Genomic DNA, 16,292 nt, shown 5'->3' with positions numbered 1-16,292 from the left:
CAAAGCCACACTTCCCAGTTCAAGTATCTGGGTCTATCCTGAGAGATTCTGACTTCAATAGTCTGAGATGTGGCCTAGGTATTAGGATTTCTAAAACTCTAGCAGTGATTCAAATATGTGACCAAAGTTGAGAACCCCCACAATAAAGGGGAAACATACTTCACTGAATAGGTTGTAGGAGACAGAAGTACTAATTAAGTCCTGGGACTTTGAAACTTTAGTAAATTCTTGATGAGAATGTGGTAGAAGGATTGTTTTTTACTAGACTCCCAGGGGCCAGAGGTTTCACAAACATCCATGACTGTTCCAGTTCAAGAATCTGCTGAGGTTGATTCTCCAGCTAAAAAACAAAAAACATGGGGAAGAAGGGAAAGGTGTCTGGGAGGTAAATTTCTTGAATTCCATAGCAGGAAGCCAGGGATAAGACACTGGCAGAGCTTTCAGGGTGGAGAATCCCACTGGCTGACAATTCTTGCTCACAAGATAATCTGTCACTTGAGAGAATACACAATGCAGAATCAGGTGCCAGAAACCCAGGGTTTAGCAGAAAATTAGAAATTCAAAGGCTTTGAGTATACAGAAAGAGGAAGAAGCTTCCCTTGACCAGCCACCATTGTGTGTTTTAAAAAGATGCTGGAAAACAAGAATATCTCAAATGATACTCTAAGAAGAGCCATTATGTTAGAGGATGTTTCTTAGTTCAGTGCTGCTCAAACCACAGGTGCATCAGAATGACAGAGGAGTTAAATTTCCGGTCCCCTCTTGAGTTTCTGATTTCTTAAGTCTGAGTTGGGACCTGAGACTTTGCATTCCTGACCAGCTCCCAGGCGATGCTGATACTGCCAGTTCAGCAACTACATTTTGAGAACAGCTACTCTGAGAATGGGAAAAGCTGTGCCGTAATTTAACTCCTGATGGAAGATTTCTCCAACTGTTTGAGCTCAAAATTTGCAAACTAGGAGCAATAAACATAAGCCGACCAACATCTGGAGGAGGCTAAATCAAGATTTTTTTTCCACCTTCTCATTTTTCTTAGGTAGCTCCAGGTCTCTGTTAGAGTATCTGCCAGCACTATGTACTGGTCTGGGGGAATACACTTTTGCTTGGAGTAATTATTTTTGGAGACTCGGGAGTAACTTGTTCTTTAAATTTGATGGGGGTTAGGATCATTTTTGAGATAATACTGCATGCACATTTACTGCTTCATTCTTTTAAAATACGAAGGTTGTGGGAGACTGTAATGAACTGATTACAAAGTATGTGCCTTTGAAGGGACTACACCTTTATCTGGAAGTATCTGGAAGAATTCAGTATGTCGTTACTGAAAGAGTCCATCTTGACCCCAGGCAAAATGAAGATGTAGCAAAAAGAATTAGGATAAGAAAGTTTTGGACTGTATATTCTTTGGATTTTTAAATCAGAGTCAAGCAATTCTGATTTTGTACTGTAACCTCTTTGGATTTACACAAATACAGACTTTAATTTGCAGGAAATGGATGTTAATCTGTAGTCTTTTATTTTTCCACAAAAGCATCATAGAAGTAGGGGTAATATATACAAATTAGTGTTATCTTTGTTTCAGGAATTGTTTTTTTTAATCTTTATCTATATTTTGAGAGAAAGAAAGAGAGAGGCAGAGAGGCAGACAACAGAATCTGAAGCAGGCTCAGGCTCTGAGCTGTCAGCACAGAGCCTGACATGGGGCTCAAATGCAAGAACTGTGAAATCATGACCTGAGCTGAAGTCGGAGGCCTAACTGACTGAGTCACTCAGGCACCCCTGGAATTGTTTTATTGGAGTATATTTACTCAGCATTTAATTTCATTTCAGAGTCTTTCCTAAGCTGTATTATTAGTGTGGCTTGATATAATTTTAGGTAGAATATGCAACTGAGAGTGAGATTTCAATCTCAGGTACAGAAAGGCCTTTGAGATAAATTCATTGATGCTCTTGGGTTCATTTCAGGGCTTCTGGGATCAAAATCTACATTCTGCCAGAGGATGCCTAAGAATGCTGACTGTCCATAAGAATAGGTCTCATAAAGGTGCAAGCATGATTGTCTTAAAAATGGGAAGCTTTCTGTTGAAGGGGAAGAGCTATATTGAACTTAATAGTTAAGCCTAATGGCTTGAAGGCCACCATCTTGGGAGGTGGGTGCATCTTCTGTTGGCTCTTTCACTCACTCTTCCTGAAGAAGAATGACTAGGCTAATTGGTGGGTGGGTGAAGATAGGACTGAGTGATTCACCCTCCTTTTTTGGGAGAATTGTTTACCTGTCAAGAACGTACATTGCTCTGTCTCTCCATGCACTACAATTTACTGGATCAGGAGCTAATCTGAAGACTGTGGTTAACCACAGTTTTGCGTTAACCCAAAGCTAGTGGCTTCTTCCATTATTCTTCGTAGTGGGTGGTTTAATAATTTAAATGCCCAGCAAAGTCAGATTGGGAAACAAATGTCCTCACCTATGTACTCACTTTGATTAAGATCCTTACTCTTTAAGTCAATTCCTAACTAGTAAGCCCAGGCCTTCAGCAAATAATATTTAAATTACAGGTCTGCTCCTCATTAAAAAAATGAAATCCAGAATGTTATTTGGATTTTCATATTAGCACAGAATAAGGTTTTTGTTAAACAGAATGGAATTTTACATTTATCTTTTTCCAAAATTGTCCCACACAGTTGATAACAAATCTTGAAGCTATCCCTTGTTGTTGGCATTATGTCAACAACTGGTTTCCAAAGGCATTAAAAGGCTCTCATATATTTAGCCTGGGTTACTAACCATGTATTCTTAAGGATTTCATAGACTGGCATGTAGATATCTTAAGTGAGGATTCTTAAGTTGGAATTCTTCTCTGCCTGGTGTGCAAAGTGATTTAGCTGATCCATATTAATTATCTAAAAAAATGTGACCATGAACACTGGCAATGAAAGCTGTATCTTATTTTCTATTTTATCTTGAAAATGGATGAGGAAGAAATGTGTTTGGCAAAGACTGCTCAGTCCCACATTTCTCACAAAGCACTTTCAGTTCACCGGGATTGTCTTACCTCTTGCTCCCTTAAATACTTTGACAGCTAAGACAGATGCTTAGATATTGTGTTAATTACAATCACTTGAAAATTCTTGCTTTTCTGATTCCTAATAATCAAATTACTTAATTTCAGAGGTAAGAAACCTCAATATTGGACACAGCTAAAAGAAGTAAAGATTAAAGAGAAGGAGAATAATGGAAGCATTTAATGCCAAAGTCTCTCTGGTTTGGCATTAAAACAATCTGGTTTAAATTTTACTCTGAAACTTACTAGCTAAATAACCTTGGGCAAAATTCTGATCTTTGATTGTTAATAATAATAATAACAGAATAATTTATCATTTCAAAGGATAGTTATGAGAGTTAACTTATGTTTGTGGTCTCATAAATAATGTATAATACAATACAAATGAATCGCTGGCAAAGACTATCAGTGTTCTTTTGTTTCCTATGAGCCTATATGATTGTATTGTTTGTGGCTTTATTTTCTTAAAGTTTGCAAATAGTTTTAAAATAAGATTCAAATAGTTTAACACTGTTTTTAAAAGAAGCATGTGGAAAGTCAATCAGACAACCATATTAAAAACTCATCAGCAAAATTCTTCCCTCCCTTCCTCCAGAGTGTCTTTGGTGAGGAGAGAGAGTGAAGAGGAAGATTAGTTTTTATTTTTTGCCAAATTCTGAAAAGAATGTTTAACTCGGGCTGAGTTTGAATTACTCCTTCCAAAAAAAGTGTTTTATATGCAAACCATAAGTTTGAAACTGAAATATATTGCATAAACCGGCCAAAGTGCGACATCATTCCAAATATAAAGACAAAAGTATTCCATGCCTTTATCACCAGAGGAAATAAATAGTAGCAATATTACTAATTAATTGCTTTTTATTCGGAAAATACAAAGACGGTTTTTGAAATGAGCTATCTGCTAGCATTACCAAAGCTCTATACCAATTTGTTATATTCAGATAAACTAATTAAAAATATTTTTTATATAGCATTATCTGAAGTGGACATTGATTCTATGAGTAGCTCAAAGTCAACGTGATTCTACTTACGCAATTTCTAATATTACAGGGCAACAACATTTGTTCTAAAATTATTCTGTATGGCATCATATTACCATGAGGGCAACTGAAAACAAACCATTGTTCAACTGTTCCTGGGTACACCTGCCTTCACTGAGTTCTTATCCATTTCTACAACTCCACTAAATTTAATTTTCATTCCTTTGATGAATTTTATAGCTTCTTCCTTTATGAAAGCTATTTTTAAAGCTTAATTTATTTATTTCAATAGAGATTTTCATTGGAATTATTTTAAATAATTTAGCTACTTAGTCTCTTGATGAAAGAGAAAATAATGGCCTAATTTTAAGATTAATGGAGAGTAACAGCAAGGACAACATCTCTCACTCAAAAAAAAAAACCCTATTGGTCAATTATTACTGATATCCCTTTATTAGTTATTGCCATCCAGAAGGTGTATGTGGCAGTTTTAAAAGCTTGCATGCTAATGCTTCAATCTACATGAGGAGATTAGGACGATGGGAAAGTAAAAGTGGGGGAAGTAATAAAAAATGAGGAAAGTGGGGCGCCTGGGTGGCTCAGTCAGTTAAGTGTCCAGCTTCGGCTCAGGTCATGATCTCACGGTTTGTGGGTTTGAGCTCCTAGTCGGGCTCTGTGCTGACAGCCAGCTCAGAGCCTGGAGCCTGTTTCAGATTCTGTATCTCCCTCTCTCTCTAACCCTCCCCTGCTCATGCTCTCTCTCTCAGAAATAAATAAAACATTAAATTTTTTTTTTAAATGAGGAAAGGATGAGGCAAAATTTAGGGCCTAAATTTCAGAGCAAAATGACAAGCACAGTTAGTTACAAGATGTAGAGCCTAGAAAATAAGCACATTCCTGAAAATTTGCAACCCATTTGGTCACTGAGGCTGAGAGAAAGGTCTACTCTATATTCTCCTGAAGAGCATTGTATGGCATCATTATAAGTGCCCCTCATACTGTTCCACATTTAATACAAGCAAGTGCTCCACAGGGCTCTGTGATACAACATTCGTGGTGTTTCTTAAAGATCCATGGATATTGCAGATACAGTTAAGTAAAAGCAATTATATAAGACTAGAGTAAGGCAGTATAGAAGAGGGTAAATCTGATTGGATGGAGCCCAGGAAAGTTTACTGCAAAAATGGAAGTTCATATCCTCCATAAATATTAATACTGCCACCAGGTGCTTTTCTGGGCAAGGGAAATAATTCATGCGTAGGCCAGTGTTTTTATTAGACCTAAGAGAAATGAAAAATCAATAACCCCAAAAGTATACCATGAAAACAGAAACACCAAATACTCACCTTAATCAAAAGCACAGTCTCAGTTTAAATCACTTAAAGAATACCAAAATTTGAACTGTGTTCTGATGAAAACTTTAAGGCAAATTGCAAAATGTTTCCCTGGATTCTAAACCATCCAATATTTATGATTTTATATGTCTGTCTATATCTGTATCTATATCATCTATAACTAGATTGGATGGATGGATAGGTAGATAGATAGATGATAGATAGATAGATAGATAGATAGATAGATATAGAGAGGGAGAGAGATAGCTAGAGGCTATTCCCTGTAACATAGATATACTATGTTGGAGAATGCCTATCTACAATTAATCTTTGAAGTAGTTAGCCTTAAACCATTCTTTCTTACAGTAGTTGGGTAAGTCAACTGTCTCTAAAGGTTACTTCTAGTTTATATTATTCATCCATAGAACAATGCGTTTAGCAGCGTTGGAGCACCAGCATTCAGTTCTACTAAAACAAATATCAAGTTAAAAGGACAATTTGGAAAATGGTAGAAAATGGATGGAGGATAATATAATTTTTTATTAACCTACTGGAAATAATTTTCTGATATGAGAAGATAATATCACTATAATTATATGTCATTAACAACTTTAATCTTAATCATGTTACTTAACTGCTCTTTACCTCAACATTCTCATCTATTCAGTGAAAATAACAATATCGCTTCTCAGTTTTGTTGCGAGTAATGAGATTATGCATGTGACAGGCCTAGAATAGTACTCAGCACATAAGAAGTGCTCAATCAAGGTTAGCTAATATTCATCAGAGAGCAAAATGTTCATATTTTTGTCTAATGGCTTGTAACCAATTCCCACTTGTACCATTAAAGTAAAATAAAAGCTAAGTAAAAGACTGCAAAAAATTTATGTTATACCACCAAATTTATCCAGGATCTACTGGGTAATATAGAGCATTATGATGGAATTTCTGAACCTAAGATCTGCTTCTAAAATAGAATCCAGAAGATCCTGGATATTCTAAATGATCAGAAATCACTTAAGTCAACATTCTGGCATACTATTACTGTATATCATTTTTTAAACTAGAAATTATTTCATTTTTATTTTTTTTTAGTTTAGCGTTTATTTTTTAGAGAGACAGAGTATGAGCAGGGGAGGGACAGAAAGAGGAAGACCACAAACCAAAGCAAGCTCCAGGCTCTGTGCTGACAACTTGAACCCAAGCCTGACACGGGGTTTGAACCCGAGAACTGTGAGATCATGACCTGAGCAGAAGTCAGACGCTTAACCAACTGAACGACACAGGTGCCCCCATGACCCTTTCACTCACTAGGCAGGGAATGAATATACTCCCACTAGTAGAAATCAACAAAGCTCTATTGAGATTCCAACTTTGCGGTTGGAGGGGTGGTGTTTAGCTCATTGCTAGATAAATCACTGGATTCACAAATGCAAGCCTTGCAACAATAAAAATTCAAATTTGGTTCTCAGAAAAAAATTTATATTATTACATATCATATTAGTTTTCTATGGCTGCAAGGCAAATTGTTATACATTTAGCAGTTTAAATCTATACCCATTTTTTAACTAACAGTTTCTGTGGGTGAGAAGTCCAGGAATGGCCAGACTGAGTACTCTGCTCAGGGTGAAAAAAAAACAAGGCCAAAATCAAGTTAATGCCAGGGCTGTGATCTCATGTATACCTCTGGGTTCCTTCTATCTATAGAACGGTGGTTTCCATATTTTCTCTGGCTGTCAGCTTCTCTCAAAATTTAGAGATTTCCTGCATTCCTTGCTATGTGAACCCATCCATCTTTAAAGAGAGCCACAAATAGTTTTCCATTCCCCTGAATTTATCTCATGCTTTAAAATTTGTACCTGACTTCAAGACACTGTTTTAAAGGGCTCATTAGTATAGATAGAGCCAACCAATAGAACTTTTTTCTCTAAATTTCACTTGTGCCACATAAAATAACCTAATTACAAGAGTGATATCCCAATATATTTATGATGTTGAGAATTATAGAGGGCATGGACACACCTGGGGATGGGTCATTTAGGGGACATCTTAGATTTCTGCCTACCTCATATGAATCTAAGACCTTAAGGATAAAGCATTCAAAGTCTAGAGAGTCTATTATATTGACCCAAGAAACCAATAAGAAAGAAACTGGCATATATTTTAGAAACATTGTCCAGTTATTCTATAAATTTGCAATTTTAAAATATAAGGCTGCCTTTTCTATAGATGAAATAAATTCTAGACTAAGATAGGCAGAATCATACTCTTGGGATTGAAGACATAAAACAAAAGAACCATATCCTACCATTCTCCATGTGCTTTATTTACCATGAATTTTTTCTTCAACTGTACCTTGTATGGGTATGTTAACAGTGTTCACTCACAAAGTGTCATATAGGAATAAGAACATGTGTAACAACTGTTTTTAATTGATAAAGATTAGATAAACAAGGTTATCAGGAGTTGTCAGAATCTGAATTTCCAAGACTCAAGTCAAGAAATTTGTATCTTGAGTAGCTATATTCTAGAATCCATGCAGGCATGACTGGATTTATTGGCTTTATTTCACATCTTCTTGTAAGGAATTGAATATTAGTTCATTGTTTATAAAGCAATTTACATTATTAACTTGTTAAGAGCTGAGCTGAAATTCTGAATCTTATTCCTCATGTCCTTTTATTTATTATATTACATTGTTTTTGTATTTTGTTTTTTCACAGGTGGTAGGTGAGTAGATTGGTGAATTGAATTTTGCTACTGGACCAACCTGGTAAAGTTGAAAAATTATGCAGAGTTTGTTTTCAAATGTGTTATGTTTTCATTATTGTACAAGCATGTGTATATGTATATATGTATATCACCTATCTATAAACTGGTTTTCTTCATCACAAAAGATTATTCAATGAGGGATGACTTACGTATTTCAGTCAGGAACACAAGATTATTTTGTGGCTCTCTCGAGACAGAGTTGTTAAGGATGCTGAATTTGGCTATGCCAGGGTGAAAATTAAGCATATTTGAATGAAGTAAGGGGATACAATGCCATATATTTGGTACCTTGCAAGAAGGTTGCTCTTCCATAATAAGCAAATACTGAGGAAGGGTTACATATGAAATAATCTTTATAGAGATGCATTTATCAGCTTAAGCTTATTGATGGCACAAAGTACTTCAGAATCTCTTGAGAATGTCTGTGCAGAAAAAGGGATTCTGACATCAAGGAATGGCTTTAAAGAGGTCTACAGATAAAGCTCATCTCCTTCAAAATTTTATCTAGGGCAGCCTTGAGCAGTCCCCAGAACCTACTCCACAGGCCTACTCAAGACAGAGGATTCACTGATGGTACTCACTAACCTCTTTGATTCTATAAGATATCTTTTGGAGGAATGACAAGTACACTTAAAACTAAAATATTTAGCTTGGTAGATAACTGCAGATGCATACTGAGTCTTTTTTGTTAATTTTGTAAATGTTTTATTTATTTCTGAGAGAAAGAGAGAGAGAGAGAGAGAGAGAGAAAGAGAGCAGGGGAGGGTCAGAGAGAGAGGGAGATACAGAATCTGAAACAGGCTCCAGGCTCTGAGCTGGCAGTCATCACTCGACTCGTGGGGCTCGAACTCACGAACCATGAGATCATGACCTGAGCCAAAGTCAGATGCTTAACTGACTGAGCCACCCAGGCGCCCCCCCCCTTTTTTTTATATTTATGCAAGATGGGAAAAGGAACAGAGCAGAGAGTTAAGCACTGAAAAAGTTTCTCCTTATATTGTACACTGATGCATTATATTGGAGATCTAGAGATCACGGACAGCAAGACTAGTGTTAATGACTGTAAACTCTACAGAAAATGCCCTTGACGTAGCAGAAGTCATACAGCAAAATGAATCAAACAGTATATAAAGACTTAGAAAACAGAGTCACAACCAAAAGCGCAGAAGAAAAGTGGTCTTCTGTCAAGCCTAAAACTTTACTAAAAAGAAGGAAAGAGGGAGACAGAGAAGGAGTGGGGTGGGAAGAGAGTGAAGACAAGAGAGAGGAAGATGGAAAGGAAAATAGAGTTGGGAAGAAGATGTAAAAATAATCATATTGCAAAAATCTGATTCTTGAATTTCAGAAGGCAACATAAACAATAATGAGAATGCTTATTCTCTTAATAAAGATATAGCTAAGTTCCATACAATTTAAATATACACTTTTGTCTAAATATTTTACTTCCCTAATTATCAAAAGTAATTATGCTAAGAAGACTTACACTGGAATGACTGCCCAAAATATGTTTTGACCCTGTAAAGGTGACGTAACTTCCCTTTTGGTTGATTTATGCTTAATTAGTTTTTGTCAATGGTGTACATTAATTACCCTCCAACATTTCAAGGTCTATTTGTGTTTTGATTCAAAAAGTTAGTCTGTATCCTTTAGTTATGTAAAAAGTCTAACATTTAATTAGGAACATGTCATATCAGATTTATGTAATGGGCTGTAACCTTGCCAATGCCTACATTAGCTGAGAGATGATCAGTCATTTAGGAAAGCACATGCACTCTTGCAACATGGTGGAGTTCCAAATCACTGCCCTTTCTTTGCATTCTTATTTTCTTCTAATTTACTTTCCTCTTTTTCTGATGCCCCAAACTTGTCCATCTTCCTCATCACTGCATGCATCCTATTTCCAATCTTCCTTACTGATGGCTTTCTCCTCTAATGTTCTTTGTTCTGATTCGATAGAAACTTCTTTCTGTTATTGTTGTTTTAATTTTGTGAGTAGATATAAAGGAAACGAAGTGAACCATGAGAAAGCAAAAGAGTGTCCCAATGTTATCTTTGAACAGATTGAACAGATTCTGCAGAGAAGGTTCATATGAAATCATTAAGATAGAACATATCTATTTATAAATAAATAACAATTTATTTGAAGTGAGAAAATCTCAACAACTCCTCATACTCATGCTTTTAAAAGTCTCAAGAGAGGGAGGAATCAGTTACCTCTGCTTGACCGATAGGTATGTTTTCATAGTTGTATAAATTATCCAGGTCTTCCAAGGTGGCCTCATAAGTTTCTGAGTCATAGTTGATGGGGTCCAGAGTTGGAGCAGTCACAACGGCATCAAAGATGATGAGTCCCAGAACAAGCCTTGCTAACATTTTCATGTTTCAAGCTTTCCTAGTCAAAAAATATTATCATGTATAAATATTTAATCGATAATAACTTAGGAATAGTTTCCACTAAATAGGAATGATAAATTCACAGTTCGACACTGTGAAACTTAAGCTGGTAGCTTTCTTTACATGGATCGTTTATAAACATAACACATGAAATTTTACAGATTCTGAAGACTATTCATAGCAGATGTTCAAATTATTTCACAAACCTGTCCACATTTTCACAGTAGATAGAGTCATTACTGTGAAATTAAGTTTCTTTCATAGAGAAACTCAGGGAAAATGGGATGCAGACATAACTGTGATACACTTGTTCACAAAAGCTTTTGCATTAGAGTTTTACCTTTTACTAAACATTAAGTTTCTTTCATCAACTTTGGGATGCAGGAAGGAGGAGGAGGTGGGGGAGGGGGACTGTAACTGTCATTCCATTTTACAGATGAGGAAACCGAGACAGAGTTGACTAGTGATCTAACTAGGACTCGTAACTGTTTCTTGTACATTTAAGCCTATGACTTTTTCCAGACAAAATAAAGAAGGTTTTATTTTTTTTCTTTTTTACTTCCTTGTTACCTCTGGGTATCATTAATGTATACATCATGCAATATTTTTCAAAACTTATTCTTAATGAAATGGAACAGAAAATACAATTATTTTTCCTTTAGTCCTCAGTGTTTTATTTCAATTCTTAACAGCTATCTAAGGTTTAAACTCAAAATCATTCAAAATACATGCCTAAAAGACACTATTATGGCAAGATTTCCTTAGAGGAGGATGTTCACACACATAAGATTAAAAAGGTTTTTTTTTATAATTCTTTATTAAGCACAATTCATATTTTCCAATGATAACATGGTGGGAGGGATTCAATCAAGATATTATCATTTTATTATTTTAGTCCTGTATGTACTTCTTTAAATACATTTTAGTTTAGGGAAAAAACCTGTCCTGTTTAATTTTAAACATCTAAATTGGGCCTATCAAAAATGTTACCTGGTAATCAGTTATCGAGGAGGCAAAGCATCTGTAAAACTTTTTTCTATCAAGCATGTCCAATTTTAAAAGTTTTGTATTTTGGATACACTTCTTAGGTTTACTTCAAGAACAGTGCATACGGTGCTTGTACCTATGCACACGTATAAAAGGGAATTCATGATAAATATTACTTTTAAACTTGAATGCACTGGCAGACAAACTGACCTTCAGTTACCTGAAAGAAAGTCTTTATGAAGCAGGTTTAGGCAGAGGCATATGAAATTCCTCTGAGAATAAGAAGCAGTACAAGGAGCTCCTTTTTATTCCCTCCTATGATTTCTTCTAGTAATTTTTTTTAATTCGTACTGGATAAACCAAGCCTCTATGTCACTGGCCTTTGCAGGGGTCTTTGCAGGATTGCAGATTTTGAACTGCTGTACACAATCACCAACAAAGTCCTACTTCATCAGTGTGATTTACAAATTTTCCACAAACCATTCACCCATAGTCGAGTGGAAAGCATTAACAGTGGACCCCACTAACCTAGAGAAAATCTTTTCTTTCTACATTTCCTTCTACATTTCTGGAAACTTTCATTGTTCAAAGTAATTTTGCACTTGCCGATGATTTTTTCTCACTTCAAACTATAAATTTGATTATGTGTCTACATTCTTAGACTTTACTATCTTTGGGTATATCCCCCAAAGTTATCAGCAACGACAGTTTGTGAAAACCTGATAAATATGAAGAACACCTATTTATGCTTAGTTTAGAAAGCACATTTCTTCCTCCAAGTAACTATACTAGTATTTAATGTTGTATCTTTGAGTTTGTTGTCCACTTTACATCATTTCATGGTGTTTTGAAAATTATGTTTATATACAACTTTAAAAGATATAGTTTATAAAGACATTCTAAATGCATCATTGCCATATAATCATCAATATATTTTTAAGCACCTGAAACCTCTCTTTTTTTTCCTTTGGCATAATATTTCAATCAATACTAATCAATAGTGCATGTCTATAATAGCAAGAAACATGGGCTATGTCAGGGCACTTGATTTAAGGAATATATTGGAAACTACCATAATTTCATTGGCATCTATCCTGACTATTAAGATCAACCATTTTACTGTGTGTTATTGATTCTTAGCTAATTAAAAATTTGAGTTTTCCAAGAATAATATAAATATAAAATAACAAACTTAAACCTAAACCACTGAATCAAAGTTCACCATGAAATATTAAAGCAAGTTGAATTGTTTTTCAAAGAGTTATTAGAGTAGGGAAAAAAAGTCTCTCGCCCGAGAAGAAAGCAATTGTAAAAACTTACCTTTGGCTCCTACTTGGTGAAATGGCATGAAGTGACTGAGGACGCCGAGCCAGTAGTATGTGCCCCTGACCAATGGCTGTGAATTCTGGTCTGTGGGAGGTGGAATTTATAACACTCAATTTTCTGTTTGGAAAAGTTAGCCTTGACAAATGCTTCTCAGTCTTTAAAACCCCCAAATTACTTTATAGTCACTCAAAGTAAGCAGTAGAATCCAAATGACATAGTGTGAAATATGTTAAAGGAGTTCTAATTGCCAACGTGTTGCCTTAAACATTTTAAATCCGAGAAGTTGGTTCTAATATATTTAATCTATAACAATTTCACCAGTTAAGAAAAACTGTATACAGTGATACTAGAGATGGATATTGTAGAAATGTTCTAATAAGAAATAATTTTCCTTGCATGTCTAGAATTGCTTTCTTCAGGTTTCATTAATGTTAAATGAAATTCAGTAAATGTTGCAAAAGCCTTACCTGTTTCATGCTGGGTAAGTAAAAAAAATCCATTTTTTTAAAATTGCTTGGAACGTTCTGAGAGCAAAGAAACAATAAACCCTTTGCATGCTCATAAAAATATTATGTCTTGAAACAATGCATAAATAGGATCTGAGTGCTTTGAAAAAAAAGTCTCCTTTTCCTCTCTTATCTATCAGAACCAAACACATCAAATTACATAAAAACATTCTTTCCACAGAATGCAAGATTTGTTGTAGGCTCCTGCTACCTGACATGGTTTGTGACACTGAGCCTTCTTACAGGTATGGAGACAAAGTACACTTGTATTCAATCTGCATTCTCCATTTCCATTCACACTGCAAAGATTCTAGAGGAAGATGAAGCTGTGTCATGTATATGGACATGCTTTACATAAACCCTGGTTCTAACCTGTGCGTCAGGAATCCTTTTTTCCTTGACTAAACGTGAATAGCTGTATTGAATTTTGACCGCATGTGAGGACAAACTGATGGAGGACAAAGTCTGTCTTCAAGAGTCTCCTCTTTCTATCTTCCCTACTGTTCTCCCTCCCTATCCCCAAACTTCTTTGGGATTCAGGGCACTGTCAGTCGTTACCCTCACCATGCACACCTGCTTCCGCATGAGTTGTTCTCAGTGTGCGTTATTTTTCTTGGGGCCAGTTTTATTTACAATGGAAGCGATGATACAGGGTAAAGTGAAGAATCTACCAAGACGTCTATGACAGCAGAGAGGCCGTCCTGGGGGGTAGGGCCTCCTACCCTGCATCCTGCAGTTTCACGTCATATGGAGGCTACTTTCAGAAGCATTTATACAAAGAGGCCTGAAGCTGAGTTCCTACACTGGCTCTGTTACAGCGCTGTCCCAACACCGTGTGAGATGAGTTTACACATTGCTAACTCTTCCAACACGTTCTCAACAATGTAGTTCCCCATTCCCAGGTGGCTGGCACTCAACATTTAATTATCTGGGGTCACATGTGACACAAATTAAAAACCAAAGTGGGCCAAGGGCCTCAGAACACTGTCTACTAATGCAATTGTTCTGTGAGAAGGTAATAACTAAATTACTTGTCTTAATATAGGATTGAAAGCATAAATGATCATTCCCAAGTCTTTTCTTTTTCCAAATAAATAAGCGTTTCACTTTTCCTTAAAAAAATTGGGCAATTTTTAAATCATTTGTCTTGGTCTTATTTGGACTCTCTCCAATATTTCAAAATCCATTCTGAACTATGGGAGCTCAAATTCGTAACCGTCCCATGAGGACCTAATCTCTGTTTAATAGTGAGAAGGATTAATTACCAATTCCAGTCTTTCTTATCCTTGGTAAATATCTTTTAGTTTCATGATAATTTTCTTAATAGAGTCTGAGCTTGGTTATCAGAAACCCTCAGGGGATCAGTTATTAAGACTAGTTGCATTATCTAGTAACTGAGGCTTTCTGGATTTATCTCTTTAAGCCCCCAAATATTTTACAAATCCTTTTGACTGTAACTCTTAACAAAATTAATTGAATGTCATCCTGCTTGCTTAAACAGAATTAATTTTAAACAGAGTGGTCTTCTCTTAGTGATTCTCGTTGTTCTGTAGCAGTAGTGAACAGAGAAGAGCACTCTGAGGACAGCATACTGCTGCCTGTCCTTGTCCTCAGCGCCAGATGACCACATCAGTAGGAGCTAGGTGAGGGTGTAGATATCCCACTCCACTGGTAATAAGGAATAAAATCAATACCTGAAGTGATTATCTACCTTCCTAAGAGTTCCCAAATTGCCATAAAGACTTTGTACTCATTAGTAGAAGTCCTGGAGCTTTATACCTTAAACCCACATACACTGTGCTGCCTGTATTCCTTAATCTGATCTCATCATCTCCTCCAGAATCTCTCAAGCCTCACCTGCAATCTGCAAACTCTCCTTTGCCTTCTGTTTCTTTTGGAGAATTTCCCTTTGCTTCTTTTATCTTAAAGGAATCAAAACATCATGAAAGCCATATACGAAATGTCTACAGCCAATACATTCCTCAAAGGGGAAAAATTGAGAGCATTCCCCTTCTCCCTAATGTCTGGGACACGACAGAGATGTCCACTCTCAATACTATTGTTCAGTGTAGTACCAGAAGTCCTGGTCTCAACAAGCAGACAACACAAAAAAATAAAAGGCATACAAATTGGCAAAGAAGGAGTTAAACTTTAATTCTTTGCAGATGACGTACAAGATGCTGTATGAGGAAAAAAATGGAAGAGTCCACCAACGTGTTGGATTCACTCCCTGAAAGACTCCACCCAAAAATTGCTAGAACTGATATATGAATTCAGCAGTCACAGGATATAAAATCAATGTACAAAAGTCATTTGCATTGTTATACACTAGTGATGAAGCAGCAGAAAGAGAAATCAAGGAATCGATCCCATTTATAATTGAACCAAAAAGATAAGGTACCAAGAAATAAACTAAAGAAACAGGTAAAAAGTCTGTACACTGAAAACTATGGAAAGTATATGAAAGAAATTGAAGAAGATACAAAGAAATGGAAAAACATTCCATGCTCATGGATTGGAAGAAAAAATATTGTTAAAATGTCTATACTACTCAAAGCAATCTACACACTCAATGCAATCTCTAGCCAAATAACACCAACATTCTTCACAGAGCTACAACAAACAATCCTAAAATTTATATGGAATGAAAAAAGACCCCAAATAGCCAAAGTAATGTTGGAAAAAAAAAAACCCCATAGCTGAAGGCATCACAATTCCAGACTTTAAGCTATATTACAAAGCTGTATTCATCAAGACAGTGTGATAGTGGCACAAAAACAGACACAGAGATCAATGAAATAGAATAGAGAACCCAGAAATAGATCCACAAATGTATGGCCTACTGATCTTCAACAAAGCAGGAAAAGATTATCCGATGGAAAAACACAGTATCTTCATCACATGGTGCTGGACAGTGACATGCACAAGAAT

At 36.0% G+C, this 16,292-nt stretch overlaps 1 protein-coding gene across 1 annotated transcript in view; it reads right to left on the bottom strand.

Moving 5' to 3' along the window:
* EPYC (epiphycan) overlaps positions 1–10,527 on the bottom strand; it is a 33,431-nt gene extending 22,904 nt beyond the window's left edge. Inside the window, exon 1 of the mRNA XM_077772275.1 lies at positions 10,363–10,527. Coding sequence (XP_077628401.1) covers positions 10,363–10,527 — 165 coding nt within the window. The remainder of the gene's footprint in view (positions 1–10,362) is intronic.
* Between the last annotated feature and the right edge of the window lie 5,765 nt (positions 10,528–16,292).

This window comes from Crocuta crocuta, unplaced genomic scaffold (assembly GCF_008692635.1).
Source record: "Crocuta crocuta isolate KB4526 unplaced genomic scaffold, BGI_CrCroc_1.0 scaffold216, whole genome shotgun sequence".
Classification (NCBI taxonomy): domain Eukaryota; kingdom Metazoa; phylum Chordata; class Mammalia; order Carnivora; family Hyaenidae; genus Crocuta; species Crocuta crocuta.
The sequence above is the reverse complement of the archived record's forward strand: the minus strand, read 5'-3'. Positions and strand labels throughout refer to the sequence as shown.